The sequence below is a fragment of the Carettochelys insculpta genome, chromosome 25 (assembly GCF_033958435.1).
Source record: "Carettochelys insculpta isolate YL-2023 chromosome 25, ASM3395843v1, whole genome shotgun sequence".
Taxonomy (NCBI): Eukaryota; Metazoa; Chordata; order Testudines; family Carettochelyidae; genus Carettochelys; species Carettochelys insculpta.
In genome coordinates this window covers 16,478,024-16,490,725 of record NC_134161.1, presented here as the reverse complement: position 1 = coordinate 16,490,725, position 12,702 = coordinate 16,478,024, and the positions used below count along the sequence as shown (strand labels likewise).

The following is a 12,702-nucleotide window of genomic DNA, read 5'->3' as shown; positions in this document are numbered from 1 at the left end:
TAGCTTTGCTCCAGTCCTCTGGAGATGCCACCTGAGTTACCAGAAATATTGAAAATCTTTTAAATCTCTGGTATAGATATTATCTGAATCCAATTATTTAACGATGTCTGACTTTAGTAGGGGCTGCGTAGCAGTCAGTGCCTGGGGTTTGCCCTCTGTGGGGCAGGAAAAGGTCACAGCACCCCACTAAATTCTCAGGGCCAGTCCATTCAGCCTCCCAGCAGGGCAGAGGAACAGGGTCTAAGAAGCCCTGGCTCTGGGTAGGTGGGGCAGCAGTCAATAGGCTCAGTGCCTTGTGTCAGGGCTGAGCACCACAATTTGTAAGCCCTGGCCCAGCGGGAGGGCAGGGGAGTAGTTTACAAGTCTCAGCCCTCTTTTAGCCAGGTTGCATCAGTACAAACAATACACCAGTGTCTTCCCTGAGGCAGGGCAGAGCCGCAGGCACAGCACCACGGCAGTGTGGGTCGGAAGTGTCAAGGGGATACCTCTCCAGGGGGTGTGGAGGGCGCGCAGGCCCATGCGCTCCACTGCACCCCAACCTGGAGGCCTGGCAGCAGCCCGCGCCAGGAGCCAGTCAGTGGGGATCCATGCCAAAACACACCGACATGGCTCATGCGGAGCATCCCCCGGGTTGCTTCCTATCTTCACCTCTATCAGTATGGGGGTCCCACTCTGGGTCTTCTGGGACACCAGGTAGGTTGATGTTCTCTGGATACGTAGCGGTAGGCAGGTCTTTTGGGTAGTGGATTGGGGGCAGGCTCGCAGGCCCGGGCAGGCTCTGGTCCTCTGAGTCCACGGCTTGCTGTGAGCCAGAGGGCCCCAGCAGATCTGGGAAGTCCGGGTACCGGGCCAGTGGCAGGCCTGGCTGTGGCTCTGAGGTTCGGTCAGGGCAGCTGGCAGATCAAGCTGGCCAGTCTGGCATGGGCTCTTTGCCTCCTTCCTTTAGGAGCCTGGCCAGTGGCCTCCACTCAGCTCAGAGGCTGCCCTCTTCATGAGCCCTGGGCCCCACCTCTGGCACTTAACAGACTCAGGTGCTGCTCACTGCAGGCCAAGGCACAGGTACTCTGAGCCTGCCCCCCAAGGTCTCTGGGAGGCTTCCTCTGCCTCCAAGTCAGGAGGATGCCTTTGCGCCTCAGTATGTCCTGTTTAATATCACCCTGAGTTATTGTTTGGAGGGTAAGTATTTTATCATCATTCTCTAATAGAAATAGATCATCTGGCTTTTCCCCAAATATACAGCTGGGATATCTATTGAATGTGTCATCATCTTGTCCATCATTGAAGTCTGTATCGTAGATTTCTCCTGTGACCTTTTACTTCCTTTATCAATTTTCTGCTATTCCTAGTTTTTAAGATAAATGATAGGTAGAGAGAACTGACAGCTCAGAAAATGATAGCTCTGTCGTAAATGAGAGCAACGTGTCCTCACTTTCAGCTATGTCACTCTCTTGATTCGAAAGGGAGCTTCTTCCACATGCCCAAGGGCAAAATTTGAGACTTTGGTTTTGTGTGTGTCCAGACATTCCTACATTAGGAAAGCCATTGTTTTTCTGTTCCATTAATTATAATGCAGGATCAGCAGAAGATACTGGGACTGGCTGCGACCTTTTCGGAGTCCTGAGTGAAGCTGGATAATGGGGTCAGAAATTATTACCTTACTGCCTGGCTGAGTATCCCAAACTCTGAGCTCAAGTATCACACAGGTAGGGTCAGAAGCATGAAAAGTTGTAAAACTGAGCAGGAGTAAGGGTGGCCTGGAAGTTCCTTGCATAGCACAGCCTCCCAGAGATAAAAGAGGAAGTGGCATGTGACACATGTCATGCAATGACAACTATCGGTTGATGTGATGCCACTAATACTGAAATGTCTTGTAGGGCAGCAGGACAGCAGAGTAATCACAATGCAATAAGCAGTAGTTTATTGTACACTCATGAAACAGGTTTTGAAATTGTCTGAAGGCTACTGTATGCTATGTGAAGTGGCCTGGAGTTATAGATAAGGGGATACAGCTGGCAAGATAGACTGGAAGTGGAGTCCTGTGGTTAAATATAAGAAATATAATCCAAATCAGATCTACAGTAAAAGGACAGTCGCAAACAGGAATATCCCAGGTTGGTCTTTAGAGCTCTCTGCTGTCCAATCTCATCATGCAAGTTCTTGTAAATTGTGATTGTCACCTACTGAATTGCTGTCAGGTTGAGCAATCCTTCTTTAATCCTTTGTGGCATGGCAGGTTTTCTGGTCATCCATGTGGCTCTGTACTGCATGCTTCTTGGTTTGTCTCAAGCGTTGCAAAATGTGGACACCAGAGGATGTAGAGGCCAGTAATGGCCTCATTGCCATTGTATATGGTGGTAATAACACCTCCTTTTTTTGCAGATAGGATCCCCTGGGATATAAGTTAGGATCACATTTACTCTTTAAGAGTTTCTCCAGACTATGCTGTCATCTGCACCAGAGGGGTGTGACTCTTAGTCCTCACTGGTGCATGTGTATCTATTGTGTGGATGCGGCTCACATGACACACAGAGAGCTGCGAATGCAGCCGTCAGTGGTAAATGAGTTGAGAATGGATACATCTATCCAGCATTTTGGAGTGAGCCTCGCACCCTGTATCAACAGTTACCTTACAGAGCCTTGTAGCAGTGCCCTAAAATAGCTGGGTGAAGAGGGCTTTGAAGATGTGTCTCAGTGCTGGAGCTTGGGCTCTCAAGCTGAGGGAGATGGGTGAAGCTGCAACATCAATGCGCTGTCTGTACAGCTGTTAGTAGAGCACTCCTGAAAGCCTCAGTCACCCACAGCTATTGACCTGGGCTGTGCAGATGCACCTTGCCTGGCCTGTGTGGCACCATCCAGGGAGGACTAAAAGTTCCCTGCTGCATGCCAGCACAGCACTGTTCGAAACAGGACTATGGGCCCTCTTGGGAACTTCAATCTTGGTCAGCAGGATCTACACAGGCCAGTTAGCGAACAAGACACTAGGATGGACTCAAATGTATGCCATTCTAGTGCAGACTAAACCCTCCTGTAGATAAACTCTTAGTCACCATAGCACAATGGAAGCTCAATTGTTTCTCATTGTGACCCCTAAGTCCTCTTCAAAGTCACCTTTTTCCAGGCTGCAACCTCGCATCCTATAAATCATAGAACACTAGAACTGGAAGGGACCTTAAGGGGTCACGAGAAGCAGTCTCCACCCTCCTGGCAGGACCAAGTACCATCTAGACCACCCCTGACAGATGTTTGTCTAACCTGCTCTGAAACATCTCCAGCGATGGAGATTCCACAACCTCCTTAGGTTGTGACTTGCAGTCTGTGTTTCTATATATGTGTTCTTTCATTTGGTTGTATTAATGCACATTATTCAACTCCTCCAGGTTCCACATAATCCAAATTGCTCTGTATCACAGATCTGTCCTTGATGATGTTGCAGCCTGGCCTGGTCCCAGCAACACACGCCTTCCAAAAGATGATAGAAAATGATTTACTTAGAACTAATAAGGGCAGGGTTAATGTGTGTGCAAATTACAACCTCACTCATGATGCTAGGACCCACTGGGTCATTGTCCCTGTTATAGTTGTTCACAGTGATGAGGGTTTTTGTTTTGTTTTACTTTGGCTTTGTGAGGGTGGGAGGGATATTTCATGGTGAAAGTATTTTGCAGAGTAGGAAATATAGAGAGCCATTTTCATTAGACTGTATTTCCAATTGTATATGGTTCAAAAGTTATTCTTTGCATTCTGTAAATCCTTAGACTAGCTTGAACATTGTGACATTGTAAAACATAATGGCTATATCTACACTAGTATAATCCACTGACAGAAGTTATTGTCGACAGAGAAATCTTGACAGAACCTTTGTCGACAAAGCTCTGTAGCGTAGACACAGTCAATGACTTTGAGATTTTTTCCCCCCTTTGTCTGCTGGTGTTGTAATCCATAGGATGCATGTTTTCAAGCTTTTCTCTGCAACTATTAGAGCTAGAAATGTAGTACAGGCTGAACAGCTCTAATCTGGCAATCTCTCATCTGGCAACGTCTATAATCTGCCTTTATTTTAGTTAGCTGAACATCCACTTATGAGTGTGGCCAAGTTTCCCACAATCCCACAAAGTTTGTTTACAGCCACCAGTCACAGCTCTCAATGTTCTGTGGCATTATTTAGCTCCAGTGTACCCCTAAATGTCTTCTAAGAGCCCACTAAGCAGTGAAAGTGTTCGTAACGTGTAAACAATATTGACCTTCAGTGGTCCAATTCTCTCTTCCAGCACCAGTCAGGTACCCAGGGGGCTGCACTAGCAAGGTTCAACCTGTATGTTTTTTCCCCATGAAAGCTGAGAATGTAGCATAGTCACATAAATCTAGGGGCCGTGGCTTTATAAAAACCACCAAGTGCTGAGAAACTAATGATAAAATCCTTAGCACTGGCAACTCTGAGAGTATGTGGATTGCATAGGCTTTCCTTATATTGATTCAGATTGAAATGATTGACTTTGTTTTTCCATAGATCTTTCAGCAAACTTTGGCCTCCAGCTTCATTATAACCTATATTGAAGAGCAGTTTTAACCCATTCCAGGCTGTCCTCTTTCTAATGATATTGCACACATCCTCAAGAAGCGCTAACACGGCTTTAAAATTCCCCTTTCAATCATAAACAGCAGTGTGAGAAAAATTAGAAGTTGTAAGACCAGAGAAAATCCCCGTTACACTCTCTCCCCATGGTGTGTTTGGATGTGAAAGTAGCAGTTTAAAAATTAGAGAGCATTACATAGAAGTTGGGGGAAGGAGATTGGGAGGCAATGTACAATTTGACAAGGAAATGTTGGACAATGGAACAGACTGTCTACGAAGGCCTTGGAAGCTGCTTCAGTGGAGGTTTTCAGAAGGAGGTGGGATAGCTATCTCTTGTATTTAGATTAGACTTGAGACAAGATGGCCATGCAAATTGCAAATATTATTTCGAAACCAACTCACTGTGTAGACATGGCCCTGTGGTTCAGGCATCCAGCCAACATAGAAAAGCTTCCAAGAAACAGTGACACAAAGATGGACACAGAACCACCACAGAGCAATCAAGCACACCAAAAACCCTCCAAAAAGAGACACACAACAGACAAACCCGTCTGGGCACAAGCTAACTCTGTAGCAAGGGGAGACACACATACCCACAAATGCAGATACACTCGCACACATGCAACCATGGGCTCACTAGAATAGATAGATCGGGGTCAACTGCCCCCAGCATGGGTTCCAAGAGTGGCATGTGAGCCAGTTTTCATTGGCATGTGAGGAGGGAGCTGAGCCCTGCCCCTCCTTCCCCCATGCAGCCAGGAGCTTGCTCAGAGCTATGCCACCTATGGATTAACAAAAGACCAGCTTACTGCTACCTACCACCACCTAAATGGGAAAGCCCTGCCTCTTAATGTATTTATGAATGTAGCTGTTGTAAGTAGGACTATTAGTGACTTTAAAAAGTATCACTTTAAAAAGTATCACAGATGTCAAAAGATCAAATTTCAGCCCTCCACCTTGGAAAGGTTGCTTACCCCTGAGACAGATGCACATACACATTGTAACACACAAGTCACACATTTGTAAATGCACTGACACATACACAGGAGCACAGAGAAATGTGAGCTAGAGAGGGACCCTGCCTGAGCAGGAGCCAGTGGCCCAGAACTACAGACCACGCATACCCCAGCACCCAGGTGGTCACATGCGTAGGACTGAGTATTGATACAGCACAGGTGCTCGCTCACAGACCTGCTTTGTTATAAACCCCCGTGCTTTCTTCTCTTGTTTCAACAGATGACTGCCACAGCGCAACAACCGGCTAAGGCACAGCCAGTGCACATCACAACAACCTCTGCAGCCGCCAACACCCCAGTCCCCAGCACTCCTATTGACCCTCAGGTGCAGCTGGAGGCTGACAAGCGAGCTGTCTACAGGTACAGAGAAACTCCATCCAGGCTGCTCTTTAATGTTCCTTCCCCTCACTGGAGTGGCATGTTGAACTATTACTGTAATCTGGCCTGAGGCTAACACAGCAGCAGGAGTCTACAGATTGGCATTTGCTTAGCAGTCCTTGTCAATACATTTTTCAGGAGGCAGCTTTCAGTTCACATTAAACTAGGCAGAGCAAAGCTCCAGCAGAAAGAGTTCTGCTCTCTTTGTTGGAAAATAGTCTCCGAGGGGTGGCCGTGTTAGGTTGTAGCTTCACAAAAAAAACAAGCAGTCCTGTAGCTCCTTAAAGACTAACCAATTTATTTATTAGGTCATAAACCTTCATGGGTAATTTATTTCTTACATAGTTTGTTTATTAGGTAAAGCTCATGACCTAATAAATTTGTTAATCTTTAAAGTGCTACAGGACTAGTTATTTGTTGGAGAAATTAGTGTTTCCCATATTGTCATGCTGCACAATACGCAGCAGAAAGTGACCCCACTACACCTGAGATGCTGGAGATCAGGAACAATTAATATGTGATATTAGGATGAAGAGGTCAGTGGATACAGGGGAGTACTGAATTTCTTCTGTTATTTTCCCTTCCTGATTTGTTTGGCTTCTTGAGGCTCAGGTATCAGGCTACCATCTGATGCCTGTTCAGTTGCCCCATGACATACGTCAGTGGTTTACACACTGGTGTGCCATGAGATTTGTCCAAGTGTGCTGTGAAATTTCATCAATTTCCCCTCATTCTCTTTGTAGAGCCACTGCAGGGAGGCGCAGGGGAAATTGATGACCTCGTGCCAGCTGGGGCTCTAGTGGCAAGGCTGCCTGAGTCCCAGCTGGTGCAGGGTTCATCTGTTTCCCCCCAGCGGTGGCTCTTTGCAGAGCCGCAATGAGGGGAAATGCTAACCCTGCAGGACCCCTTTTGCTCTGGGAGGTAGCTGAAATGCTGCTTCCCAGTCCGAACAAGCTGGCCGGGAGCCCACCCCCACACCCTGCCGGCAAGTGGGAGGTGGGAGGGAGAGCAAGAGCCTGTTGGAGCTGGGGGAAGGTTTAAATGCTGCGTCCCTGCTCCAATGGGTTGATGGGGAGGGGAGCCTGCTCTCTGGAGCCACACCCACCACCCCTCCAGCCTGTGAGGAATCAAGTAGCTGCTGAAATTTTCAGTGATTACTCATTTACTCAACATTCCTAGCATGGTGTTGAGCAGATTTTGAAAATGTGCCTGTGTTCGCTGTCTGAGACAGCGTATTCTGTGGTGGATTTGAAACATTGGCACATTTGATCCTCGTTTAACTTGTCGTATGCACTGCTGTGGGTGTGCCGTGGAATTGTTTGTCTCATTGATGTGTGCTGTGTCACTGACAAAGTTGGGAACCACTGACATACGTAATCATCCAGACCCGTCCTCCCAGCAGGCTCACTCTGCTGTCCAAGATCACCTGACTAGCAGGATCACTGACACTAGCAGTAATCACAAACTTACAGATCAGAGAGCTAGCCCATGGAGTGAACCAGGGTATCCTCCACAGCCCCCACCTCAACAAGGTGATCGGGTGTCTGGGTCCCTACTCCACTGGCTGGCATACTGGAGAATGGGGAGGACTCCTCTGTGCAAAGTCGGTGACTATCAGAATAGCAGCAGTCTGTCCCTGCTTCACTCAGGTGTACAGAAGGACAGACAAGGTCTGGCAACTGAGGAACTTTTCTGGTGAGGAGTATGTAGCTGTGTAGAACCCAAAGGGACATCCTTTTGTGGGCAGTGAAGTAAGCTAAGCATCTGGGCATTCCCAATAAAAACACTCCGTTATCAGGTTAGCCAGTGTTACTCCAGCAGGTCTTTACACTCGTGAGAAAAGAAAATATCTGAAATGGAAACAAGGCAGCAAGAGAGAGAGCCTCCCTCTGCAAAATGTCCATGACAGCCAACAGAAGTGGCCTCCTCCTCTCCTACGTTGTTATTGTAAAGATGGTCTCAGAGGGGTTGCCATGTTAGTCTGTAGTGTCACAAACCAAAAAAATAACCAGTCCTGTAGCACTTTAACAAATGAATTTGTTAGGTATGAGCTTTCATGGGTAAGAGCCACTTCTTCACACTGGAGCACATAATAAGAATCTAGGGTTTATATCTGCCTCAATGTGAAGAAATGAAAGCTCGTGACCTAATAAATAAAATTGTTAGTCTTTAAGGTGCTACAGGCAGCTTGTTTGAGGGTAGGTCTACGTAGCAAAGTAATTTCAAAATAACAGGCGCTATTTTGAAATAACTGTCCTAGCATCTACACAACACAATGGCTATTTCAAAATAAATTTGAAATTCCGGTTGGCTTATTTCAAAAGAGGTAAAGCTAATTCTATGAGGAGCAGTGCGTCTTTTGAAAGAACTATTTCAAAATAGGTGCTGTTAAGACACCGACTTACATCTGCACTTACATCTTGCATCTGCACCTGCGAGTTTTTTTGAAAATTCTTGCCGATGCTCTTTCAAAAAAATCCTGTGGGGCATCTACACACAAAATGCGTTCTTTTTGTATTAAATCAGAAGAATGCAGCACTTTTTCTGGTGGTCCTCTTCCTCTCCCAGATGAGGAAGAGCACCTTTTTCGGAAAGATTCTTTTGGAAAAAAATGTGTGTAGACACCCTGGGCTCTTTTTTTGAAAGAGCAGTCCTCATAGTGCCAGATTTTTCTATACCTGGCCAATTCTTTCAAAAGAGCAGGCGCTGGGTGGGTGCTCTCTATCGAAAGAGTGCATCAATTTTTTGATCTGCTTTTTTGTGTGTGGACATACTCTTTCAAAAGAAACTTTTTCGGAAGAGATCTTCCAGAAGAACTTCTTTCAAAGGACCTCTGTGGTGTAAATGTTGACAGATAGTAGAGCCTATTTCAGAATAAGCTGTAGTGTGTTCAGTGGCTCTGTTTTGAAATAAGCTCTACATGTGTAGATGATGTATTTCAAAATAGCTTACAGCATGTGGACCACTTACCTGGCTGAGTGAGAACATCTGCTCTGGCCCATGGGAGCTGGCCAACTTCATTTACAGAGGCCAGGTACCCTGGGAGAAATCCTTTGGGAGTTTTGTTTTGGGAGTTTCCAGTACTACTAATTATATCTCTATGATGTTTTCATTTACATGTATTATGTTGTTTAGCCCCCCTGAACACCTCAGCAGGGGTGGTTACCTCAGAATAAAAGTTGTTGTTGTTCTACCCCATACCTCACTTACGTGATGGGCATCTTTGATCATCACAGCTCATAGAATCATAGACTATAAGGGCTGGAAGGGACCTCAGGAGGTCACTGTGTCCAGCCCCCTGCCCAAAGCTGGACCAAAGCCAACTAAATCATTCAAGCCAGGAATAAAACCTCTAGGGATGGAGATTCCACCAGCTCTCTAGGTAACGCATTCCGGTGCTTCACCACCCTCCTGGGGAAATAGATTTTCCTAATATCTGACTTAGACCTCTGCCACTGCAACTTGAGACCATTGCTCCTTGTTCTGCCATCCGTCACTACTGAGAACAGCCTCTCTCCGTCCTCTTTAGAGCCCCCCTGCAGGAAGGTTGCTATTAAATTGCCCTTCATCCTTCTTTTCTGAACACTAAATAAGACCAAATCCCTCAGCCTCTCCTTTGTAAGTCATGTGCTCCAGCCTCCGAATCATTTTCCTTGCTCTCTACTGGCCCAATGCATCCACATCCTTTCTGTACTGGAGAGCCCAGAACTAGATGCAGTACTCCAGATGAGGCCTCACCAGTGCCGAATAGAGGGAAAGTTTAGAGCTCCTCCTAATGTGCCCCTTTTTTGCAAGGGCACACTGTTGGCTCATATCCAGCTTCTCATTCACTGTAATCCCCGTGTCCTTTTGTGCTGCGCTGCTACGTAGCCAGTCAGTCCCCAGCCTGTTACAATGCTTCAGATTCTCCCATCCCTAGAGCAGGACTCTGGACTTGTCCTTGTTGAACCTCGTCAGATTCCTTTTGGCCCAATCTTCCAGTTTATTTAGCTCACCCTGGACCCTATCCCTGCCCCTCCAACATATCTACCTGTGCCCCTCATGCCCCTGTCTTGTTTTGTTCACGCCAACCTTTTTATTGTGCCATTTGCAGCTTGGGAAGAGAGTAGGTGTACTGGAGAAAGGAAGACATGGTCTATGGCTGTTAACCCCTCCGCCCCCCAAAAAAGTCCGCAGCCACCCATAAGCAATTTTCCCCTCAATGTTTTCAGAAGCAGCACTGCAAGAGAGATGCTGGTTCTCTCTCTTTGCTGGAAATCCTAGTACAGGTCAGGCAAAGGGCCCTTTGTGGGCTGACCCCTACTCAGCTAGCGTTAGTAAGCACAACTTACTGTGCAGTCACACACATCCATGCGTGCATTTGAAGGCCACAGTTAGCTTGGGTCTCTTAGACTGGGGGCTTTGTTTTGATGTTTTCAGATTGCTGGCAGCTTGTTTCAGGCACTGCTTTTCTCTTGTGCTCTCATCTGAGATCAATCTCTTTATTATTTCACCTTTGTGGTTTGTAACTTACTGCTTACAGGTTTTTAACAACTTTGTAAACAGGATTAATAATTTTAATCAGTGTCAGCAAGCTAACAGTAGCATTTCTCTCAAATATGTTGCAGATCTACTTTAGGGGGCTAGATTATGGATTTACCAAGATATTGCGGAAGACCTGTTGATTGTGCGGAAGCATATTTCTGTGTATCGGTTGTGAATTTCCCCCACTCTTTCCCCTCCCCACACCTTCCAGAGTTGGGCAGACATGATAGCCATACAAAGTGGAATTCGCTGCACCAGTCCCATTAAAATCAGGTGTGAAGAACATAAGAAAAGGTAGGAGAGATGTCCTGGAGGCCACATTGAGGTTGCTAGCTGAAGTTTAAAGTCCAGGACCTCCAGGGTAGAATTCTCTGAAGGCCTCCCATTCCTTGCGTACATATTTCCAGTGATGGAGATCCCACAAACTCCCTAGACAGTTTGTTCCAGTGCTTAACCACCTTGGCAGTTAGGAATTTTTTCCTAATAGCCAACCTAAACCTTCCTTGATGTAATTTAAGCCCATTGCTCCTTGACCTATCCTTAGTGGTTAAGGAGGATAATTTTTCCACCTCCTCCTTGTACTTTTAGATACTTGAAAGCTGTTAACATGTCCCCTCTCAATCTTCGTTTTTCTAAACGAAGCAAACCCAGTTCTTTCAGTCTTCCCTCATATGTCATGTTCTCGAGACCTTTAAATGTTTTTGTTTGTTCTTCTCTGGATCCTCTCCAATTTATCCCCAATTGTCCTGAATTGTGATGCCCAGAACTGGATACAACACTTCAGCTGAGGCCTAATCAGTGTAGAGAATAGAGGAAAAATTACTTCTTGTGTTTTGCTTTCAACCCTCTTGTTAATACATCCCAGAATGATGTTTGCTTTTTTTTGCAACAGTGTCACACTGTTGACACGTATTTAGCTTGTGATGCACTATGACCCCTGAGTCCCTTTCTGTAGTACTCCTTGCTAGACAGTCGCTTCCCATTCTGTAGGTGTGAAACTGATTGTTCTTCCCTAAGTGCAGTACTTTGCATTTGTCCACATTGAACTGCCTCCTATTTAGCTCAGACTATTTCTCTAGTTTGTCTTCATACATTTCACAAGAGTATTGAAGACTGGGTATGAGCCCAGATTTCATGTAACGCTTCACATGACATTCTTTGGTTCATTGTAATGCAGAGAACAGAATCTCAGACCAGAGATCTCTGGAGCTTCGTGCAGGAGCCTGGACACTTGGAGCTAAAAGCCAGCTAGCTCTCAGCTAAGGCTGTAGAAGAGACTTTCTCCTTCTCTCTGTAAGTTGTCTAGGTGCCCCTACAGGGGCAGTTGAGCCGCAGCCTTAGGTGTGTGGTTCATAAACCAAATGCTTCTTTTTGGAATCATCATCAATGTTTACAGGTGGAGTTTCCTTCCTCTCATTCAAAACACAGTTGAGTGCCCTGAGCTGAGTAAGGGAGGTCTCTACCTGTCATTGCCATTTCTGTCTAGAAATGCGGAAGTTGACTTTGTCAGATCATTGTAACACTCTGTACTTGCTTGGGGTGTATGGCAGCTTGGCCTGTTACAGACACATCTCACAGATGTACAGTGTGTTACTCTCCCAGGGGCACGGTGTTTTGGCATGGTGCTTGGTATGGAGGCTAAGTCCTGAGCAACTCTGGTTTCAAGAAGACCCCAGTTGTGCCAGCCTGGCTCTGTCCATTCCTCATGGCAGTAGCTTCAATACATGTCACTCCAGAAACATAAAATAAATCAAAAGGTCTATGAAGAGAATAGTTGACCATGATTTTAGTTTATAATCTGTTAATGTCCATAATTGTTCAATAGTTGAAAAGTAATTCTCAGAAATTACTATGTAAGATGGTGTCAGCAACCCAGAGTGGCACGTGAGCTGATTTTCATTGGCACATGAGGTGGGAGCTCAGCCCTGCCCCTCCTCCCCCATGTAGCCGGGAGCTTGCTCAAAGCCATGCCACCTGGGGATTAACAAGAGACCAGCTAATGCTGCCAACTTCCACCCAAATGAGAAAGCTCTGCAGCTTTATTTATTTATTAGTGAAACTGTTGTAAGCAGGACTGTTAGTGACTTTAAAAGGTATCACCGGCCCTCGGATTGTACATAGAGGTCAAAAGGTCAAATTTCGGCACTCCGCCTCAGAAGGGTCGCTGGCTTCTGTTAAGTGAGCCTACTGCTGGAGTACAGGAAGAACTTG

The 12,702-nt window shown here is 46.1% G+C and overlaps 1 protein-coding gene across 10 annotated transcripts in view; it reads left to right on the top strand.

The window, feature by feature from the left end:
* PKNOX2 (PBX/knotted 1 homeobox 2) overlaps positions 1 to 12,702 on the top strand; it is a 279,747-nt gene that overhangs the window by 184,594 nt on the left and 82,451 nt on the right. For 9 of the 10 annotated variants that reach the window (XM_074977023.1, XM_074977020.1, XM_074977022.1 and 6 more), the window contains one exon: positions 5,810 to 5,949. In XM_074977023.1, the coding sequence (XP_074833124.1) occupies positions 5,810 to 5,949 (140 nt within the window). Of the gene's footprint in view, positions 1 to 1,573; positions 1,704 to 5,809; positions 5,950 to 12,702 lie in introns of all 10 variants that reach the window. The other variant, XM_074977027.1, reaches the window with a different exon arrangement.